The 23,012-nt window shown below is 41.3% G+C and overlaps 1 protein-coding gene across 1 annotated transcript in view; it reads left to right on the top strand.

Moving 5' to 3' along the window:
* ADCY5 (adenylate cyclase 5) overlaps positions 1-23,012 on the top strand; it is a 199,400-nt gene that overhangs the window by 161,625 nt on the left and 14,763 nt on the right. The window contains exons 9-12 of the mRNA XM_057368570.1: positions 9,065-9,087; positions 13,625-13,769; positions 15,392-15,489; positions 18,242-18,329. Of these exons, the coding sequence (XP_057224553.1) occupies positions 9,065-9,087; positions 13,625-13,769; positions 15,392-15,489; positions 18,242-18,329 (354 nt within the window). The remainder of the gene's footprint in view (positions 1-9,064; positions 9,088-13,624; positions 13,770-15,391; positions 15,490-18,241; positions 18,330-23,012) is intronic.

Raw genomic sequence — 23,012 nt, 5'->3', positions numbered from 1 at the left:
TCTCCATACACCAGCCTTCTCCTCTCCACTCTCTCTCCAGTCCAGTTTTTAATTGCAAAAGGGTCAAAAATAAGTGGACTTGAAAGCATTTGTGAGTACAGGTATATTTATAGCTGTAACAATATTTATACACCACTGAGAAATACTTTGCTTTTCCCAGTATATATTTCAGAGGGCTTTTATAAATATTGATGAATTTTAGACTTCTGGAAATAATACCCATGTCTCAGTTTTCATCAGCAAAACAAAAATGCTATTAAAGAAAAACCAATTTGGGGATTGTAGTTGACTGTAAACTGAAAGAGGTTTGTTGTAAACAGCAATAAAAAGGCAAATGTTGATACTTTCCAAAATTACAGCRCTGTTCTCAATGACAAATTATTCTCTTGCATTTTTCACCCTGCTCAGCATTACTAAATTTGTATCCAGAAAACACATCCAGTTTGGGATTACAATAATTTAGGAGAATGTGGATGAGTTAGAGATAATCCAGTGGAGAAAATTGCAAATTAGCAGAGTTTCAATGGTGAGACCTGTGAAGAAGTGCTGAAGTATTGTGTTTGCTCTAACCTAGAAGGGAGAAGATTGATTACAAACAAAAGTCTTCAAATACAGGAAGGTTTATAAGGACAAAAATAATGATAAACCATTCTCCATGACTGTAAAGGGCAGGTTTAAAAATAATCATCCTAWTTCACTGGAAAGAAGATCTAAGTTAAGAAAAAACTTAGATGGAAGGATCAGGCTGTATAAGAAGCTTGTGAAATCCCTGATTTTCCTGAACAGATTTTAATTATTTTACTCAGGSCTTTTCATTCTGGAGTGGCATCACAAAATCCTTTGCAAATATCAAACCAATAATATTTAAAAGCCTGTATAAGGAGAATGTATAGGGAAKAAATAATATAAGAATTACATGAGATAGATGTAAAGATTTTAGGAAGTTTCCAAACTGCACAGGCTGCCCAGAGCTTTGTGCTGTCGATCTCCCTGCTTTCTACAGGAGCCAGCTGTACCCACAACATTGCTGACAGATACTTGTCTAGCCCTTGTTTAAACACCTCAAAGGATGCAAATCCCACAGTCTTGCTGGGCATTCTCAAGAACAGTTTTATGATTTTTCTTGATGTTTGGCTTCACATTTCCTCACTTCAATTTGAAACTGTGGTGCTGCATGAGCTACTCACAGTAGATAGATGACAGTTTAATTTTCTCTCCTTTACAATTATCTTCTCTGGAGTTGACTATTACCCTGTCTCTGCACAACTCTGATTCCCTGATCAGGATTGTTCCCTGGTTGTTCTTGCTCTCACTGAGCACTTGGTGTTTCATTGATGAGAGAGAGCACCGATGTTGATCCCAGCAAGCATCCTGAGGTTTTATTAATCATGGAATCATGGAATGGCCTGGCTGAAAAGGGACCTTCGAAATTATCGCATTCCAACCCTGTGTTGTACACAGGGACACCTTTCTCTAGACCAGCTTTCTCAGAGCTCCATCCAGCCTGGCCTTAAACAATTCCAGGGAAGAGGCATCCAGAACTTTTCATGTTAGACACAYGTGTTCCATCATAAAATGTCCCTCCAATTCCCTGTACAACACTACCATGCTGGCATTCTCAAATCAGAAGTGCTGCCCAGAATATRTTGGCCATTTTTGAGGTCTTATAATCAGACTTGACAGAGCCTGATGCTGTCTGGCTTCCAAAAAAAAAAGGCCTCAATTGTGTTATGAGATCTAATATTCTGTGRTATGTCCTGCTGTTGGATCTGAAGGCTGCCATACAGCCATCACACTTGYTTTACATTGGCTGCTATGACAGCTTAGCTCATTCACTGGTGCATGCTTTCGGGAAGGTTTACTTCAGAAATTACCTCTGAGTTGTTACAATCAAATATGAGCAGAGTGGTTAATGGGATTACTGAGTGCTGTGTAGATTTCCTTCCATTTTTCAACTGCTGGAAAGGTTTAACATTAGAAAGTTTAGGGACAGAAAGAAGAAGCCCTGCAGATTTCAGTACTGATTTCAGTCTGACAGTGCTTCTCTCATGAGTCTGAGTACAGCTAATGAAGCATTTAATTTGCAGTGAAATTGTGTATGAAGTTGATGTTAGTTACAAAGTGAAAAATGGACATAAAGTCTAATAGAGATTAGATATGTGTAGGAAATATTACAGTGTGCAGATGTTAAAGATGTGAGACAAGGCTATAAAAATGGATCCTAGATATGGCTCACATAATAAAGAACAGGCTTTTTGAGGTGGATGCTGCCTGATTTCTTGTGGTGCTGCTCAGAGTTCTGCACAGCCTTCTGCATGATATTTGACAGCTTGGTGTTTGTTTTCTAATGAAACAACACTCATCTACAAGCCTGGTCATTCAACCATAAAATAATTCTTTGTCCTGTTCTCCCTATCCTAAATCAAACAATTCTTTGCATTTTGCATTGTAAATAGAGTTCATTTCCTCCATTTATGTCTCCAAGTTGCCCTTACAATAGGTCTTGCTACTTGGAAATCAAAATTTGGGAGCAGGTGCCTCAGAGGAACAGATGCTGTGGCTGTTTCTGTGCCAATTCAACCTCTTAAATACCACAAATGATTAAAATTTAAAATAAAGCTCAACAGGACAAGTTTTCCACAGTCAGTAGTGCAGCTCTATCAAAGAGAATTGGATTTGAGTCCATGAATTAGGCACCGAGGGTTCACCCTCCTTCTGAAGGTTTCATTTAACTGCAGGTCACTGTTATCCTCTTTTCCAACAATCATCTGCTAAATCTGGTAATTGCAACACTGACGTCAGCAAAGCTGGACAGGGCCCCCAATGGAGAAGAATTTGACCCACTATTTTTTCAGTGCTTTTGTAGTAATCTAACTCGTAATCAAGCAGGGAGAAACTCTCAAAATCCTTCCTGCTGTAATCTCAATGTATTGCTATAGATCTGGGAGGAAATTGTTGATGTAGTCTGGGTTTTGTAGAGCCAATTTGGGTTTGATAGCTCTCAAACAGCAAGGGGAGGAATCCTGTCCAGCAGTTCTGCTGTGTAATTGCTTTGGTGCTCACCTGAAGGGAGGGTTTGCCTGAATCACGTGATTTATGGGATGTCACATAAATGAGTGGGAGTACAATATACATTGCTCAGATTGTCAGAGGCTTCACACAGTTTTGTATCCTCATTGCTAACCTAACTTCTGCTCTGGTTGATCAGGACTTGCAATCATCCTTGACTGGTTCTTTGAAAGAGGGATAAGAATCATTGAGGTACGACAGCAGATCTGCARCTGCTATTGTGAAACCCAGATAGTTTCATATTTGCTTGGGAGTCTTGCACTGATAATTTTTCCTCCACTCAGTACCCTTTTCTAGAGCAAATTTTACTCATATGGGAAAGGTCATTTRGATTGAGACACTACTAAAATGTGTCAGACTGGTTTGGAGTGGGACTAAACTAAKCCTACAGAAATAAAGATACAATTCYCCTTTATWCACAGAAACATTTCCTCTGATGTTCATGGGAGCATTGCACAGGTGGATTTGTGGCACTTACCAGAATAACTTCCAAAGCCTCCTCAGGCAGACRGTCAGCTTAAATGTCAAAAGGATGCAGGTCAGCAGCTTTGGGGCTGGGTTTTGGAGAGGGTGAGCAGCTCTGACCAGCGCCAATGGGCAATTTCAATTAAGGCTTGTTAGGCCTGGATTTGGTCTGTCTGCATCTGATTAGAAGGCTGTTTGACAGTAGTTTCTGGAGAAGTTTGTTGTGCTTATCATCGTTTGGAGTGTAGACATGGAAGGGCAGTGATTACAGAGCCAGGAACTGATTCAGAGCATTTCTAGGACTGCATATTTTTGCGTCTGCTTTGCAAGTTCTGGTTACTGTTCACAAATGAGGCTCAGAACCAGAAATCATTTCACTTGAAAATGTGACCTTTGGACTGGACAAATTTGGATTTAGAGTTCACAGAAAACTGGAAAGTGTGAGCAACCTGCACTTTTCAGAGGTGTGAAATCAGAGCCAGAAGTTAATTAAAAGTAAGGTGGAGAAAGCCTGTTTTAACCAAAGCAACCTCTTACATTCTATAGAGTTAAATCTGATGGGCCAGATAAATTCATGGCATTGTCCAGTCTGGTCTGCCAGCTGAGGACTGTCTACAAAATCATTYTGAGTTGAAGAAAATAGAGGGTTTCACCATCTGTGACCAGTGCAGTGGAATTAAAGTCTATTTATCAAGTGGGGTGGGCTGCAGAAAAGGAGCACTTCAGCTTTCCTTTTCAGAGCTCATTAGTCTGTGTTCCAGCTGTAGCAGACACACTCATCATTTAATCTGTTTCATAACCTGGTTTTCTGCCAGTCTGTTGTTCTGCACTTAGATGCTTGTTAAATGTCCTTCCTATCAGGCTTAATTCTTTCTGGACTCTGGAAACAGAAATTGTGTTATTTTTGGCTTGAGTGCTTTGAAGTCCTTCAGTTTTGCTTCTACATTTACACCTGGCAGCATCTATCTTCATAGCCTTGTCTTTTTGACCACAGGGACAAAGAAGAATGTACAACAGTGCTGGAAATAGATGTGAATAATTAGTTTTGTGGCAGGGCCAAAACAGGTTTGTTTTTAACAACATCCACTCTCCACCTGTCACTCTCCCTTTCTGTTTTCCATGGTCACTCTCTCTGTGAAGTTCTGCAAGTTGGCTTTAACTCTTCCAAAGCTCATTTTGTCCCTATGTCCCAAGCCATTTCAATTTCTGCTCTAACATCATTTAAGTCCTATTTTGACTTTGTTCCAGGGATGAAAAAAGGGCAAGAATAATTAGTTTGTCATTTTTGCCCTTAAGATCTTTGCTGGTGTTGAKAGTGAAGCTTTTAAGGGTGGAATTCATGCTTCCCACCCACATTGCCATTAAGAAGGTCATGAAGCTCATCAGCCCCTCTACTGTCTTATTTTTGGAGTTAAATGAAAAGTTAAAAGCATATAAAATCTATTCCACTTTCCTTTGCATATTTACAATATGTTAATAATTGCAGCCAATGTTCTCGAAGTTAGAATTATTATTTCTAATAGTTCTTGATTTGAAGTGTTATGGTATAGCAGTCAGTTTGTCATGTCTTTGACAAACACTTTATCTTTCTATTTAARGAATCATTTTTAATCTTCAGAGAAAAGGGCTTAGTTAATTTAGAAGTCAAGCAGAGAGATGGCAGTCATGTGAGCTTTTAGCACAATAGATATTCATAAAATATCCCCCATAAAACAGTAAGCCTTAGGGGCCACAGGGACAGATGCAGTAATATAACATTCCCTCTTTTCTTCCTCCTGCACATCTACTCCCACTGAGGATGTCAGTGTAGATTGAGTCACCTGACCTGCCATAAAAAATAAGGCTTTTTTAATAATCTCCTGTCGAAAAGACAAAAGAGCAGAGTCTTCAAAGGAGTTGATTCGGCCAAGTTTGGGTTAATGCTCCTGAAGTCCGAGAGAGGACTGTCTTAGTCTCAGAGCAATTATTAAATGCTATTACCTTTGCTTTTGCAATCTGATGGCAGAGTAATACAGCCTYCTGGGGGAATGAGAAAAACACCAGGATCAGGGATATTTGAAATGAGACTGAATAAAATTTGCATGAGGTCCTATATGCAGCAGCCCATTAGTACTGCTCTGTGATAAGACTGATCTCCTGCCTTATGGTCCCTTCCAGAGGAAAGGAATTTTGGCCTTAACAAGAGCTTCTTTATCATCATGATTATGGAGCTGTTCTTGAACTGCTGTGAACTTCTATCTGTCCAATTCCTGTAGCCTTCACCACTTTTGCCATTTTCATCCCTGCTGACAATTCCCAGCCTTTTCTGCACAGCGCCCTGGAAAACTTCTGGCATTGCTTCAGCCATAAGCAGTCAAGAGGGGGATTTATATTCTTAACTCCAGGAACTGGTTGTTTCTCTTCCTATCCCTTTACTTCCATTCTCCTAAATGGCAAGCACCTCATCTTTATCAGCCTTTCTTTTTCCTTTGGGTGTATATTTGTATAAGTATTTCTGTGTAACACAGACCATTGCAGTTGATGGGAGCAGCCTCACATGGAGCCAAGGGCTTTAACTGGAGCAAAGCATCCGAGTCCTGAAGACACTGAATTATTTGCCAGCTGTGGACAGGGAAAAAAGACCAATGTGTCATTAGTGCTCAAGTCTTGTTCAAGGGGAAGGAAATAACTCTAAGTGCAGATTTTTCAATGAACCGAACATGCCCATGAAACTGGAAGGGGTGAAAGCACATTAACCAAAACCCAGGGGGAAATTTCCCTCCCAAGCCAAAGCGGGGTGGGCAGCGTGACCCTGTGAGTGCCATCACCTCCTCTGCCTGGAAACACTCCTTGGTGAGTGATTGAAATAGGGATGCTTTAGGGCAGAGGCAGGAAAACTTCTGGGCACAGCCACAACCTAGAGGTAAATTTGCTCTACATCCTGACAAAGCCTTCCAGTGCAAAGAAGAAAGATCTCCTGTGATAAGTGACCAGTTTTTAAGAAGCTGTGTTTGAGGATTTTTTTCCTAAAATAATCCCAGAGACCTTTCTCCATAACAATTCCATTTTTGGCAATTCTGCTTGAAGAATCCTTAGTATGAAATGGGAGTGTTTGAAGTGAATCATTTAATTTGCTTAACTTAAAGAGGTTCCTACAACATTTAATTTTAAGCTGATTCTCTCTAATTAAAGTTCAAGTCACTCTTAAATATTTAGCCTCGTTAAATGAAGAACCAGGAAAGAAAATGTAATAATCTTTTCCTTTCTTGCTTTACCTGAAATACGTATTTTTTTGGTCTTTAGTTTTGAAACACCAATTTAATTTGAGTTACCAGTAAGAATCATTTCCAGAAATTCAAGCTTTATTTAGTATTGTAAATTGAACAGCTAGATCAATGAATTCTCTATTGTTTTAGAAACTTTCCTTTTAACATTTTTGCCAAGGGAGAGAAGTAGGGCAGAATCAAGCTCCATGTGGATCAAGTGTTCACCTGTAAAATGGCCAGTTAAATATTATTCCACRCTTGAAATATTGGGGAATTTTTTGAGGATGTGCTTGCTGAGGTGTTTTAGTAACTTGACCTAGTTGTTCTGTGTCCTCAAACTTGTGCCTCTCAAAGGCAGGAGYGAGATCTGTGTTTCGTTTGAGGAATTCAGTGGGATGGATGGTTATGCAGCTGGTTGTGAAAATCAAACCATTTTAGGGGACTCTCCCACTGCAGTCAGTCATCCAGTTCCCAAGGGGCTAAACTYGAAAATGTGAACTTGATATCTATCTAATAAGCGAGTACTGGCTGTTTTCTCATCCGTTCCCTGTGCTTATTTCTTGGCTGGTAGCTATTCATGTTCAGTTGGTTTTCTTTTTTTTTTTTTTTCCCAGCCTAACTGACTGTGACACCAGACAAATTAGTGAGCATTTTGTCTCCATGATTAATCAGTGAGTTTTCAGTTTTGGCACTGTGTTGTAGGATTACTTAGAGGATAAATAAATAAATCAATCAGATATTTCTGACAACTCTAAAATAATTAGGCAAAAGAGGAAGAAAAAAACCACACCACAGAAAGTTGAATGATCACTCTTTAATGTGAAATCAGAAAGTACTTTCATTTTTTTTTTTTTTTGGCTTGGATAGCTGGACATGCTAACTTTGAATCAACATTACTATTTCCTTCTTKCCACTGATGGGACTGAGAGGCTTCCTTTATCTGAATTTCTCATGGGTTAATTTGAAGTGGCAGTTTCTGTTTAGGAGTGTGGCTTTAGTCTGAAACTGAATATGTAAAAATGGGAATTGCTCTCTCAGTGGATCACAGTCCTGGCTGCTGACCTGAGTGACARACCTCACTTTTTCCCTCTGGCAAAGCGGGTGCTGTTCAGGGGCAGTGTTGGCTTTCCTTCTGCCATGTGGCCACATTGCTAACTCATTGCAAGGGCAAAGTCTGTTCTCGTTTAGTATCTGGTCAGTGTTGTTTTTTCTGATGATGTTGGACAAGGCGGCTGTGGGAAGACTGTTGCCCAAAGATATTTGCTTTTCCACAGTCAGGAATGGATCTCGGTTTGCTGCCCTCAGAATGGTTGCTGCTGCAGGTCCAGCAGCTGGAATATCCTCATGTGCCCTGAGCAGTTTTAGCCTGAGGTCTCTGGGAGAAAAACAAAAGTAATTCTTCATATCTCCCAGCTACRTTTGTTTTATGTTTTGGAACACAGGGTACAAACCCTGTGCCTGAGCATTTGACCCTACTTGTCAAATATACAACTTTTCTTGACTACAGTTAAATTTAAGCCAAGATGTCAGAGGGCACATTTTGCTTCAGCCCATGCAAAATGGCAATTTTGATGCAATTTGGTTGATTAGGTATGTTAATACTAAACTTATAAGCTTATGCCTCCATATATAGTTTTGCTAAGAACTTCTAGTCATTAAAACTATGGATGACTGATAAATACTTAATCAATTCAGGTGGTCCTGAAAGAATTGTGAATATTTAGGCTATTGCACATAGTACAAATAATTCCTGAAATCTTAGTCAAGAAAATATATTCTGTGTGTGCATGTGGTGAGGGGAGGAGCAGGGAGACCCCTTGGAGAGATGAAAACCAAAATGCATCCATTGCCCTTAGCTGAGCCCTGATATAAAGAGATGCAGCCTTGCTGAATACAGAGGTTGACTTACGTTATTGTTCTGAGTTTGATTTCAAGTAAAATGCATCCTCAGTTTTAAWATCATTACAATTTCCATTGTATAAATTTTAAATGGTGATGGCTAAAAAGACGACACCTGAAATAAAATSTGCCAGCAGTCAGCTGAAACATTTCCTTTATCTGCCCTTCCATGAATTTATATCTGAAGGAATGTGTTTTTCCAAAGCTGCTCTGTCTGCCTGCTGATGCAGCTGCACAAAATATTGTTATGGGTGGGTAAAGCTGTCCAGCCACACCTGACAAATGAGCACCCTGAGATGTCCCCTGTGAAGCGCCGTTCCCGGGATGCTTTGTGTTCTCAAGGTTGGCCTGTTTGCTCACCCTTGTGCCCTTTTCCTTTCTTTCAGGGTTTCGAGGACCCCAAGGACAAGTAAGCAAATTTACTTCTGTCATACACTGTTATGTTTACACATTTGGGATTTTTTTCTCATATTAAAAAAGGACAAAAATTGATGCCTGGAAGCCAAAAATAATGCTTGGACTCCCCAAAGGTTTGTCCTGGAGGGACAGGCGGCTGAGGGCACGGGATTGACTGATGTGCATTCAGAACAGCCACTGCCCTCAAACATTTATTTGTTTGGTGGTTCTAACTTGCTTTTACAATTAAAATGCTTTTGCTGCACTTCCCCTTGCCCCAAATAATGTCCACTCTTTGCCTCCTTCAAAATAACCTGAGACAATATCTTCCTCTAAAGTATGTCGAAGTGTTGAACATCCCCAATAAGAAAAGTTTGTKTATGTATTGAAATGCTTGTTTAGTTTCTGAGTTTATTTGTATGTATTTTATTTTACCCATTACTGCATATTACTTATTTCTATACATGAGAATAAACTCAGAACTGATAGCTCGTTGGCAAAAGTAAATTCAAAGTCATGCTCTAAAATACAGCCAAATTTAAAGCAGCATTTTTGTTTTTTCATACAGAATTTTAGAGGAATGGTTAAAATAACAATATAATGAGGGTGGTATTTTGAAAAATTGCTTTTGGAAGAAAAAATCCCAAGTGYATTCACTTTTTAACTTCTACAACTGGAATAACAAAAGCATTTCCTGTACTGAAGGTGTTTAGAATAATTTCAAATTCAGTCCTGCTGAATGGCATTAATTATAAGCTTGCTTAGAGCAAGTTCGAMAACAGTAGAGCAGACTGATGCCTAAAATATGTTGCTGTTGCTCCTTATCATGTTTCTCAGGCTGCTGGTCAGGGCTGAGTGGATTTCTGTGAGCTGGGACAGGTAAATGGTTCTGTGGGCCCTAAGCATCCAGTGGGAGAGAATTCACATTAAGCTGGTTGAGCATTGAGAGCAGCTGCCTAAAAGGAAAAGTGTTAATTTTGAATATGGCAATATCAAGAATCATTCTCTCCTTCCCTTGCCCTTCCCTTCCCAAACTGGATTTTTGTAACATGTAGCTCTGTGCAGCCTGGGATGTTTCGCTGGTCCCACTGTTTCCTCTTTAATGTTCCCTGTTGTATCCATGGATGCTGAGAACTCAGTTGATGTTAGATGTGCTTCGGGCAGAAAAGAGCTAACAGATTACAACAAAGTAATTCATAGGAATACAGAAATTTTCAGTATCCCTCATGAAATAGTATTCTGCAAGAAAACGCAAAATCAGCTACCTCAGTGCTGCTCCACAATAGTCACCCAACAGCTGAGGAGCAGCATCTCCTCTGCTGCTCCAAGGACTGTAGTATCTCTACCCCATCCTATAGTTTGAAAGGTTCCTTGGGCTGTTGCAGCCAATAACTGAGCTGTCTCACTCAGCGTGGTGCCAGCTTATTWCACAGATTTCAGGATTTTTGTATTTCTGTTCAGTACCAAAAGAAGCTACTCTTGCCTCTGATTCCCTTTATCCAGAAATCTGTTTAACTCAAGTACAAAGATTTGGCTAAAATAAATCTCTAGCAGAATACATTTCATGGTGAGAATGGTTAAAATTAGATCCCCAAACCATGTCAAGTACTAACACAGTTCCTTCATGTGCAGAAACACTGAGGCCAATGCTTTTGTCTGGCAGCAAAGGGAGACGTGGGCACCACACACCCCTGAAAACAGGACCCAACACTGACGTGCCTGAGTKCAGGTTTAGTTATTGAATCTAAGCATGAAGCATTTAAAATGATGGCGTATGTGTAGTTTTGGCAGTGGTCACACTCTTCATTGGCAGAAAGTAATTAAATCAGCAACACATTTTTGGACCACTCTGAAGCCAGCATCTCTGGGTTAATTGGTAGCTTTCACATTTGCAAGCAGAGTGGAAAAGTTGCTCCAAGCTCTGTTTGTGCTGTTCCTGTCCTTTGCAATAGTTTTCTGTTGGCTGCATTTGAAGAAATCTCAGCACTGCTTTTAGGATGTGTTTTTGGAAGTTTCATGGCAGCCTGAAATCCTCATTTTTCCCCCCTCTATCAATATATCAAAAGGCATTTTGACATATGAATTTCATTAGTCTACAGCAGTACCTCAGCTTTGACTTACAGGCACTGCCTCCAGGGCACTCCCTTAGCACGGGGAACTTTTGTATGTCAGTTTAAAATTAAATTTATGCAAATTTACCCAAACTTGCTGTACAGTAATTTAGCTTGGGGTACAATGGGCTGTGAAAATCACCTGAACAGCTCGGTSTGTGCAAGGTGACTGAGCTTCCCTGCAGTCTGTGTGAGGGTGGCTGCCGATGGCCCAGCCAGGCAATTTCAAACCAGCACAGCTATTTCTGTGCAGCCTGCAACCACGGAAGTTACTGTAGTATTAGGARCACCCTCAGCAGTTAAACAACCTTTTACAAACCTGCAGGCAGTGCAGGTAGACACCCAGCAGGCAGGTTCTTCTTTTTGCATCTCCTTGAGTGACTTTTCCAGAGTGTAAYTTGAAATTTGACTGCGCTTTGCCAAGATGCTGAGCTGAGTCCTTTGCTCCGGTTCCAGCGGAAAATGCATCACGTCTCCCGTGCGTGGTATGAAATGGCTGAATGTGAATGACCCAAGTGTGTACATAACCCACAGGATYTTGGAAGGCATTCTGTAAATATGAAGCCTAATGATTTCCTTGCTCATTTTTATGAGCCCAGAAGACATTGCGAGGGCTGAATGAAAATAAGCAGCATCCCCTTGAATGCTCAAGCAGATGTACTTCCTCTGAGGAAGTAAATCGAATGTCCTGACCTTGCAGGGGACAAAAAAAACCCCACTTTTATTTTCAAACTGGAATATATTAATTTCTAGGAATTAATTTCTAGAGCCCAAAAATAAAAATCTCTTTTTCCCAACCCACTGAAATACTCAGGTTGGCTGAAATAGAGATTAGGCCTTGAGATGTACTATGTTTGTAATTGCTATATGGTCACTAAATAGGTGTCACTGGTGTGTCATCATGACCCAGTTGAGGTGCAGACACATCCAGCTCTCTGGCTGGGGCAAACAYTGGTAGAATGGAAATGAGCAGATAGACCTGATTTTTTTTTCTCTTGCCAAGAGATGCACGGAAGTGTTGAGATACAGAGGGCTTCTTAAAATCTGATCCAGTTTTGCAGAAAGCTTTGAAAGAGCCTTTCTTTTGGAAAGGGATCTTCAACTTTTAAAATACAGTCACATTCTGGTTTGCAAGCTGCTTTCCAGCACAGCCTTACCTGTGGGAGCCTGCTGGCTGCAACACAGAGTGCATTGTGTGCTCTGGTGCAGTACAAATGAAGCCAGGGAAATAAAGCAGAGTAGCTTTTCATCATGCTTGTCAGACCCCGGGGTTTTTTCTCCAGAGTGCCTAACCTGAGGGTCACACAACATGAGCCCTAAGTTGCTGTGCTATCATGGGGTTTGCACACAGAAATCGTTGTCTCCTAGACTATACCCCAGTGCAAGGGAGGGGTGCATTTCAGTGGATAACTATTGGCAAACCCTTTGGATAACCTGGGCAATCATGCAAGCAGAGCAGAAAAACAGCACTTCAGGATTAGCTTTTAATTTCTGCCTATAGCTCATCTGAAGGCAGGCCATTAAAGTGACAGCATCAAGTCATTAAAATACTGTTAGACTTTAAAAATAAATAGAATTTGGGGAGGTGCTTCAGCTTTCCTGATCCTCAGTGCAAAATGCCTCAGGACCGTTAAGTTTACAGTGTTATTTTTTCTCAAGAGTTTATGAAAATCAGCTTCATTTTTCTGAAGCTATAGCAGAGATTCAGAAAAACAGCAGCACAAAAGATTATAAGCAACCTAGAAATCTTATTCCACATATTTAGAAACCAGAGTCTAGTTTGTATTTTTTACTTCTGTTGCCTTTTTCTTTTGCAGCCTTTCCTTAAGTAAATGTCTTGTAAACACTTTTTTTTTCTGTTTTATGCTTTATACTCATAAATAACTGTGTGAAGGGGAGTCAAGCCACATTTTTTTCCCACATGTTTGTTCTGTAAACAATTTTTTTCTCAAAAAGGAAGAATTGTTGAAGTTTGGAAATTTTCATAGTAATATTTACATAAATTTTTAGTAGTAAGCAAGATATATGATGCATAAATCATTTTGTCAGTGCAGGCATTAACAGCTACAACAGCACAGCAGTGCAGGGAAGGATAAGTCAGAGGACAAGGGGAAGGAGGCTACCCAGTGTTTTTAGAGAATGAGGGATGGTAAAGAGACCTGAAGGCAAGGAAATGGATTTGGTATAGAAAAAGGGCAAATAAATGGAACCCGTGTAACAATGACTTGGGACTTTCAGCTCTAAAGTGAGCTCTAGAGTGATATTATTATATCTAGAGTGATGTAATTCCCCTCTCTGCTCCCAGTCCCTTTCCCAGCTGGAGCTGTCATTAGCAAAATGCCATTAACCTCCAGCTCGTTATGTACCGCAATGATAACACACAGTGCAGAGGCAGAAATCCTCTTGTCCTCTTATGCTCCCTTTTCATGACACCCTCAGGAGCACCCAGGAGAGTATGAACCCAGAGGATGAAGTGGATGAGTTTCTGGGCCGGGCCATCGACGCCAGAAGTATCGATCGCTTACGCTCTGAGCACGTGCGCAAGTTCCTCTTAACATTCAGGGAGCCTGACTTGGAGAAAAAGGTAATGTTGTCTTAAAACCATTGCAGCGTGTCAGGCAGGCTTGTCAGGAGTTTTAAYTCTGCAGAAGGTCAGGTTTTTATAGCTATGGTTTAAGCTATTGTTTGGGTACTGGAGGTGGGGTTGTGGTCTTAAAAATTCCTTTAAATTCTCTAAAATTTCTTTATGGAAATTTTAATATACTTGTCTTAAAAAAATCACACTCATGTGAAGGGAGCATTGGCCAGGAATACAAAGCCATTTCTATCAGACACATATGAATATGCAGTGATAAGCGGTGAAGGGAATCCAGAATAAACCAGATTGTGTCTCTGACTTTGAGACTCCAAACTGAGACTGCAGTCACTTCTTATCTCCTTCAAATCAGTGGAGAAACCCACTTCAGCCTAGCTAAGCTCTGAAATGCTTCTGGAGGGACTTTTCCCTGCCCTTTGTACCCCCAAAGAGCCCCAGGTACTATTAGTGTTCATTGGAATGCAATCTGTACTCTGGTCATTTTTGGGAGCCYGTTTTAAGCAATAAATAGTTCTCTATCCCACAATGTAAAAGGGAGTAACAGACCTAAAGCTCATGAGCAGTCAATTGCTTCCTGATTTGGTTTCAGATATTGTTGCTGTGAGGCAAAGATTATTTCCCTSCCTATAGAGACAACATCAGCTCTAGATGCTGCAAAGTTAAATTTTCAAGTCTAATTTCTAAGTCTAAAGGTACTTAGATGACATTATTAAAGGTACCATGAAAGTGGTGGGTTTCATTGCACAAAGAACGTAATCCTTTTTTTCTTTCATTTTTTATCCAAGCACAGATCTTTGGGATGCTTGAGTGGTCTTCAGGTTAAACTCATTATTCAATGGAAAAAAAAAACTTCATTATAAGTTTGCACTAATTACAATTTTATTTAGAAACAGTCTTTCCTTGAYAAGAATGACTACCTATTACAAAAGCTTTTCAGGATTTACAGCTGTTCAATGAATCAGTGTGGGACTGGATAAAAGCTMGAGCATGTAATTTCCCCCCACTCCTCCTCTTCAGTTTTATAGCTGAAAACTGCCAGGGAAATTAGCGGTTCACCTGTTCAGAGCACCTTTAATTTTGTGGTTCYAACATTGAGACCGTGTGTGCTGGGAACCGCTCTTCAGGCTAAATAAAGCATCTTTGGGAATGGGATGCAGCYCCCACGTGGCCGATATGCTGACAAGTAGCTGGAAGCAGTGACTGTGTGAAAACCACAGCAGCCTCGCACTGTCTTTAGAACGAGTCAAGTCATCTGCACRAAATGCAAGGTTTTCCCATTAGCARCATTTGTGCCTCTTGGAAGAAACTTCCCATGGAAGAAGTTTCAGTCTGATGATGGTGACCTAGAATCTTGGTCCCAGTTAATGCGTTTCTGTTCCTCTCGTGCAAGGGGGAGTCGGGGAATCCTCCCTCCACCCAGCCCTGTGTGCTTCTTCCCTGGTGTTTGGGTCTGTTCAAGCCCTTAAAGACTGACCTGGGAGAAGGGGAGTTTGGAATGTTTCCTACCAGCACTGCTTTCCAAGGACCTAGACAAAAGCCAAGTAAGAAGTTTTTGTCAGGAGAAAGCAGCCAGCCGATTTTCCCACTAACATAAATGTGCTTTTTTGCAGTACTCCAAGCAGGTGGATGACAGGTTTGGAGCCTACGTGGCTTGTGCCTCCCTAGTCTTCCTCTTCATCTGCTTTGTTCAAATCATAATTGTGCCACAGTGAGTACCCTTTCATCCCTYTGCTCCCATCTGCTCCCCTCCTCTATTCCGGCCTACTTTCCTTTGTTTTTTTTCTTGAAAATTCAGAACACCAAGGGGAAGAGAAAAATCCTTAAATAATTSATGCTCGAGTGATGCATAGTGCTTATTGTTTTCACCCATTTCTAGTGCAGATTAAAACCTCCTCACTGGCATGTGAARATTTCTGTTTTCCCGGTGTGATTTCTCTCATAATTTCCCTCCATCTTAGGAAATTCAGTTCAGCACATTTATGTGCCTGTGGAAAACAAATATCACTGAGCAGGAAGGGTTGCCTACCAAGGTGTAGTACACACAGCACAAGGCTGGGCTGTCCTCTTGTTTAAACACAGTGCGACAGGGAGGTGAAAACCCATCACAGCCTCATTGCTCAGAGCAACTGAGGTCTCAGGGTCTGCTTAACAAATGAGGCATAATGTCTCATACATTTATTCTTCTGGACTCAGAGCAGCTGGGCAAGAAGAGAGGTAGAGAAGGGGTTGARCTGCAGAGGCCTGAGCTTTGAGTGGCTTGCTCCAGGTTAAACAGTTGCAATAATTTCTTACCCCAAGCAAGAGAGGCATCAGCTCCTTGGGGCTGTGGGGCACAGTGCTCTGGGCCCATTGCATTGSTCTGCAGCTTTGTCTGCAAGGCACAGCACAACCCTCTGGATMTTTTCCAGCAGCGAGCTCTGCAGCAATGGGACTTCTTCTCAAAGAATTCTTTAAAAATCCCTTAAAATTACAGCATGTGGGTATTTCCTATGCTGTGGTTCACTCGCAGTAATAAATCATTCACTAAGCAATGCTGTGTTGGAAATAAATTTGGAGTTAGCCATTTTTAAACTGAAGAACAAGCTCACAGAAGCTCTGAAAATGCTCCAAATTTATCTTCCTTACAAGAAGACAAAAAATTGTCCCTAAAAAGAGCTCCAGTACTATTTTATGCCATTACAACTGTTTTCTACTTCTGTTCTCACCACAGATCCTTTTGGAGTAGAGTCTGGTTTGTAGCAGATCAGATCAGATCAGATATTTGGAAGGTCACAGAAATAACACGTAGTCTGATGTTTGTCRTTCATTCTCCCAGGCAGGAGTGCTCACAGAAGGGTTGAATCAGCAAAATAACATCAGGACAAATGCACTGTGTAAACAGACAGGTCTGCTGTGGGAAACTGCAAGTGAAGCTGGAAGAGGCTCAAAATTGGAACTAGATAATTCCCAGCAATTAATGCATTGTTAGTTACATCCAGAAATGTTCTTTGAGAGTAACTGACTTAACAAGGGCTTAATCTTTGGATTTTTGGATATTGCTGTCATAACTTCACACCTGCAGAGGCCCTCTACCAGCCTCGTGTTGCTCATCAAACTCCCTAAGCAGCCACTGTGCTGTCTCCATAAAACCCAGTTTAACATTTAAATGACAACTTGACGATTTCTGATGTGTGGCAACCATATGGCTGCCTCCTTTGTATTACGCAGGAGCCAATCCCTTATGGCAGTGTGGTGTAAACGTTGTGCTGTTCAGTCTCCTCCTATGCTACCCATAAGGAGGGTAGTTGTTTATTTGGRATTTTTTTTGCAAGTCCTGAAGCTTCCTTAGTCAGTCTGGCCTGTCTGAAAGGTGATTTGGTTTAAGAGTAAATAAAATTCTATGTTTTAACTGCAGATCAGATACACTTCCCTTCACCTTTTGTTTTCTTTTTCCTAATATTTCAATTTCATAGCTTTGKTCTTTTATTGAAGGTAGCAGTTAAACACCAACTGAAAGCACAGGTGCATATGTGTCACCATCAGAGCTTCATGAAAGGCACGCCGTGGAATTTGAATCTGAAACTAGAGACAGAATGTCAGTGTCAATTTATTATGATAAAGCAGAATAGCTTTAAGGAATTTCAAAAAAAAGCTCAAACAGTGAATTAGCAAGTACAATTATCTTAGTAGTCATGGGAGAGCACAGAAACCAGCTGGCTTTGGTGTGGTTGGCCTCAATGTCACATCACAAGAATACTTCCTTCAGATGATGAACAAGGCTGACTCCTGGGAGGGGGCCTCTCCTGTCACACTGAGACCAATCGCCAGGAAATTGGTGTTGAATATCTTCATGAGGAAAACAGATGAAAATGCACAGTGCAAAGTTGGCCCTGGAATCCTCTTTGTACTTCAAAGTTGGGAGGAGCAGGAACCTCTCAAGCTGGCCAAGATAAGGCTGTTTTTCCCTGCCTGTCCTTATGCTGGGGTTGCTCACATCCCATGCACGAGACAGAGCAGGGAGAGTGGTGCTGCACAGACATTCCCTGTGCAAGGACAGGCAGCTATTCCCACTGAGACCATTCCCACCCAGCTGCACTTGAGCACTCAGCCTGCCCTCCTTCCCCGGGTGCCCTACCCGCAGCCAGCTGGGGGCCGRCCTGCCACAACAAGTTGTTCTGTCACCTCCTCTAGTGCATGAAATGTTTTTCAGTCCCACCTCTGTCACCTCAGCAAGAAGGTGATTGCTGTAAAAGACGCAGCATTCTCTGTTCTGCAGCCTGTGTGAGTAACTCCAAATAGGCCAGAGATCTGTTGGTATTCAAGGCACCTCGTGTCTCCTATTGCTATCCTAATTGGAAAGCCTGTGCTGTGTCATAGCTTSTACAAATGTGTTCTGGAGAGCAGGGCTGTAGCTATTCTATATAATGTGYATTAAAAACAAAACAAAAAACAAAACCAACCAAACCTCTCCTTGATTTCAGCTCTACATTTATGCTGGGTTTTTACCTGACCTGTTTCCTGATCCTGACCACAGTGGTGTTTGTTTCAGTCATTTACTCCTGTGTAAAGGTGAGTACTGTGGTTTCTTTGTAGTCCTCTGCCTGAGATAACCRGATCAGCAATCTGCTTCTTCAGCTAACAGAGTGTGTTTTGTTAGCCATCCTTTCCACACTATGTGATAAGGGTTACAGAAAAAGCCTTTGATAAGGCAGGATGAACTGCAAACAGATGTTAGGGTTGGCATCTCTTAAGCTCAGCAAGAAGTAATCGCTCTGTGGATCTGCATGTCTATTAAGTCCCCTGCAGGCACTCTCATATTGATATAAAAAGAGCACATTTTCCAATGTGGGACCAAACAGTGACCATTCATTTCCTCCCTGTAAACTTCCTGCAGTGTCGCCTGTGTACTGGCCCCTGCTGCATATGCGTGTTTGGGTAGGCAGATAATCAGAAGCAGAATATCATCAAGGAAAAATGTCCTGGAGGGAAGTAAAAGCCATAAACATATAGAATTCTATCAGCCTTTCTCAGATGAGTGTACAGAGTTTCCAACATTTGGTGGGCTCTTTCTTGTAGCTGGCTTTGATCAGCAAAGAAATACATTGTGTGAAGTCCAAAAACATTAATTCTTCTTGTCAGCCTGTGGTAAGCTGGCAGCAAGCACTGTGGGAAGGGTGGCGTCCTCATCTTTTTCACTCAAAGGTATTCCTATTAAAAACATTGATGGGTTTCAGTTTGAGGGATCCTTCTAGTCTAGAAGTGTCTGAACATGGAATATTCTCAGATTCAGGTTCCTTAGCCCGAGCTYGGCTTTGTTCCTCAGAGCCTGGAATAAAATAGCTCAGTAGCATTATGTTTCCTGCAGAAGAAACAGTGGGATAATGGATAATGTCAGGCAGATGATTTGTCTCACTTTAATTATCTTCTCTGTGCCATTTTCAACAGTTGAATGTGGGTGCTCTTGACAGACTTGCACCTTACATGTCTTTTTGATTCTTTTAAAGTTGGATTTGGAAATTAAACTTTGCCTTTTCATATAATAAGAGCTGCAAAGTCTTCACAGTGAAGAAAGCTTCAAGTTCTTTTTGAACTTAACAGCTCATGAAGTTTCCTTTGGCCTTATTACAAAGGGAGCCAGTTTGTAAGTGCTGCATCCCATTGGTCTTGCTTGTTTATCAGCAGGGAGAAGTTGAGTCAGAAATAACACTGCTAATAGGAAGGCTTGGGTCCCTTGAGCTGGGGAGTGGTACCCACAGATGCCTGGTTGTACCTGGTGTACCCATTGCACTCAAGAGGATGCTCCTAAGTGTAATTCCTTYGAAAACTGGTACCCGCAGTTAATGTGATTTGCAGTTAATTAACAACCAGTGTGAAAAGGTTTTGGTCACAGCCACAAAGAACTTGGGAATTCAATGCAGAGCTCTGCTGCTTGCTCTCACTGCAGTGCCACTAGCAGCACCAGGCCAGCACTCTGCCAGCCCAGCAGGGCCACACCAACACACTGGTTCTGCTGGAATGAGAGCTGGGGCAGACCTGCAGCTCTGGAGTATCTGAGCTGCCTGACTTACAGGCAGACATATCCCAAAGCTCAGAGCTGTTTGTCACCCACTGCTGTTTACAGGCCACTTCCACACACTGACAGCATCACTCCATTCTTCTGTCATCATTCTTCTGTCATCATTCAAATCCTTTGGTTTTGGTTTGGGCTTTTTGGCTTAAAATTATTACTGATCTTAATTACTGATTAATTTAAAAGGCACACAGGACTCTTCAGTCCCCAGGATGGTAGGCAGATTTCAATCTTGCTTTCTGTGCCTTGATCTTCTAATTTCCTGTAGAAGAGATCTGTTCAGTGGTGCCTGCAACTGTTTTTAGGCTGGCTTTGCCTCGGTGCACAGGCTCTGGATACACAAGACATCAGAGGGAATTCAGAATGACACCAGAATTTAATGGGATTTTTTGAAGACCCTGGTATTTCCAGCAGTGAGTTTTCAGCCCCACAAAGTGCTCATGTATAACATCCAGTGTKGCTTCTGTGCAGAGACTGCAAATATTGAAAATATTGAGCCTTGTAGCTCYGGTTCTTTTTTGATTACCCCTTCTTAGTGCTCCAAATTAGCCTCTGCTGACAACATCTGATTATGAGCTGTCTTGTTTAGGGAACAGGTACTTCTAGCTTGTCAGTTCTGTGCCTGATGGCAGCAGTTCCTAATAGCTGCAGCCTACTTCTGTCATCCAAGACCTTGGTGTTTCAAGTCTTTGATTTTCAAGCAAYGGGTTTACCCAGCCCTTAGATAAAGGATGTTACTTTGTTTCTGTACTCCACATTGCTTCAGGAAACACTTTTACATACCTGCAATTTTACTGATCCTKCAGATGATATTTACGACAGGGATGTCAGCATTGTTTACTTTGTTTCACACTCAGATGTGGGATAGGAGAGCCTGTGTTTTAAATACCAGTGCTTCATTCCACACGAAGTTGGAAAGCAGGTGTCCACCCCAGGATATCAGCATAAACTGCTGCCTGTTTGCTGTGCTGTTGCACGATGAAGTGTCTCTTTTTTCTTCCTCCTTCCAGCTTTCATGTGAGATTTTCCCTCCCTGTTTTGGCCTCTCAATTTCTGGCTTTGACAGTGGCCAGCAGGCTCTTTCTGAACAGCTTGATCATGTTTTATTTTCTTTCGCTGTCATTATTATCTTCCACTATAAAATTCTCCACGGACTAGAAGTTGATCCTGGAACTGCCAGCACAGCCAGCTTGGCTTTCCAAGTTTCTTCAGCTGTAATAAACAAGAGAGTTCCAGTTCTTTGCTTTGATGCTCCATGAAGACTTGGCCACTGTGAGATGCTGTCCCTTCCCAGTAGAGTCTAAGGTCATGGGAACCAGGGTCCCTTCTCAAATACTCTGCTGACAGACATCTGTTTTGSTACTAACTTATCAAGTTTGTGTTTTCTTTCTTAAAATCCTTTAATTTCTGGTATCTACACTGCTGTGTGGAATTCAACTTCTTGTATGGTCCTGGGAGCACACAGGAGAGAAATTTYAAGTTATCCTTTATGAGAAAATAAGCTTTTCTGTGGCTCTGTATAGGTGTGTAGCTTGCCTATCTYTTTCTTTGCCTCCGAAAACTGGTCTAGATGCTCCTAAAGCATTTGGAGWTTTTTTCTTAATCAGGAAAATAAAACCCTCTGAAAACTGTACTTTTTWAATAGACTAATAAATCACTGCAAARTAAGTTACATAAATGGACTTGYAACATCAAGTTGCCTGGAGATGTTGTCTTTTACTCCAGAAGCATTTTAATGTACTTCAAAATGACTCAAAAGCTTTTATTACAAATTGAAAAATCAGACATGAAAGACTTTATTTTACAACACAACAGCAATTACCTAAGCAGTTTTTTATATTCACAYTATATGTTAAGAAGACAAAAAGAAGAAATATTACTCTTCTGTCCTAGATCAGCTGTTATTGCAAAGATGGGCTTTATTTAGAGTAATTTCATCATGCGAATGACTAGAGATTTTGGATTTTTTTTCAGTGTAACATACTACTTGTTGGATCACTTTTTAAGCTTGTACTTGCACCTGCAAAGCAGTGCACTTCCTTCACCTCCATTTATGCATTTCAATTTAGAGTGAACTGGAATCTATTAGACAATCCAATTATTTATTTTTTTTTTCCACTGTGTTTATTTTTCTTTATGTGGGGATTTCAAGRTTGCAAATGAGTGACCTCATGCTCGTGTGGCTGCCCAAACATGGATGTCAGCAGCCCAAATGGATCACATCCGTTCYCTGAGCCCATTCTCAGCAGTGCAAATGTGACTGGGAGTTGCCATTTCATCAGACCTTCCTTGTCCTGTCCTGTTCAGGATCTGAGTCTCACCAAGAAAGGCAGGTGGTGTTGGACAYACAAGCCAATGGGCCAACCAGCAGTGCTGCTTGGATTTGACTGTACTGTAATATTCTGTCCTGATATTCTGCTGCTTTTGCAAGGACAGAAGGAATCTTACTAATTTTTTTTGGAAAATGGGAGGGAAAGTAATCTTCTTTCCTTTTTTCCTACTTTTGTGCTATACCCCTGACTTGTGGATGTTTTTGTGGAGGAAGCACTGCAAGAATGGAGCTGAATTGTCAGAACTGAGACAGACTCCCCATGTCTATYGTAGAAGTCCTTCCAGCTGTCAGTGTTCCTGGTCTCCACCTGCCTCTGTGAAATGGGGRGAGTGTGACTTGTTTGACAGGGCCCCCATGAATGTCCACGGGGCAGAGTTCCTCAGATGCACACCATGACTCTGTTGTTGCATTCTCAACTGCAGCCCTGACCTCCTRTGGGTTTTGGCATCTTTTTCTTCTTCAGGACTTTTTCCAGCTGTACTTGTTTACTGACCTAAAATTTTTCCTAGTTTGCAAAGTAATGAGAACCAAGATTAATACAAAGAAAACATGTTTTCATTACAATTTAAGTGTCTTCCACTGATCGCTTTGCTTGATATCTCAGGCTTGGTTCAAAGTCAGGCTTTTTTGGGATCGTTGGCAGCAGCGGCTTGAGCCAAGATCCACAACAAAGAACTTCCAAGTTTTATTTAGGTGCCTGATTTCCCAGAGATTACAGATAGAGGTTAGGTCCCTGAATACCTTTGTGGAGCTTGGCCTTGAGGCCTAAACAAAGGGGTGGCAGGAAAACCTGTCCTGTTCTAATCTAGTGAGAAAACTCTAAATGCAGCACAGATCCTCCTTCTCTTTC

This window comes from Malurus melanocephalus, unplaced genomic scaffold (genome assembly GCF_030028575.1).
Source record: "Malurus melanocephalus ecotype Western Australia unplaced genomic scaffold, MMel_1.1 scaffold_94, whole genome shotgun sequence".
In the NCBI taxonomy this organism is placed as follows: domain Eukaryota; kingdom Metazoa; phylum Chordata; class Aves; order Passeriformes; family Maluridae; genus Malurus; species Malurus melanocephalus.
The sequence above is the reverse complement of the archived record's forward strand: the minus strand, read 5'-3'. Positions and strand labels throughout refer to the sequence as shown.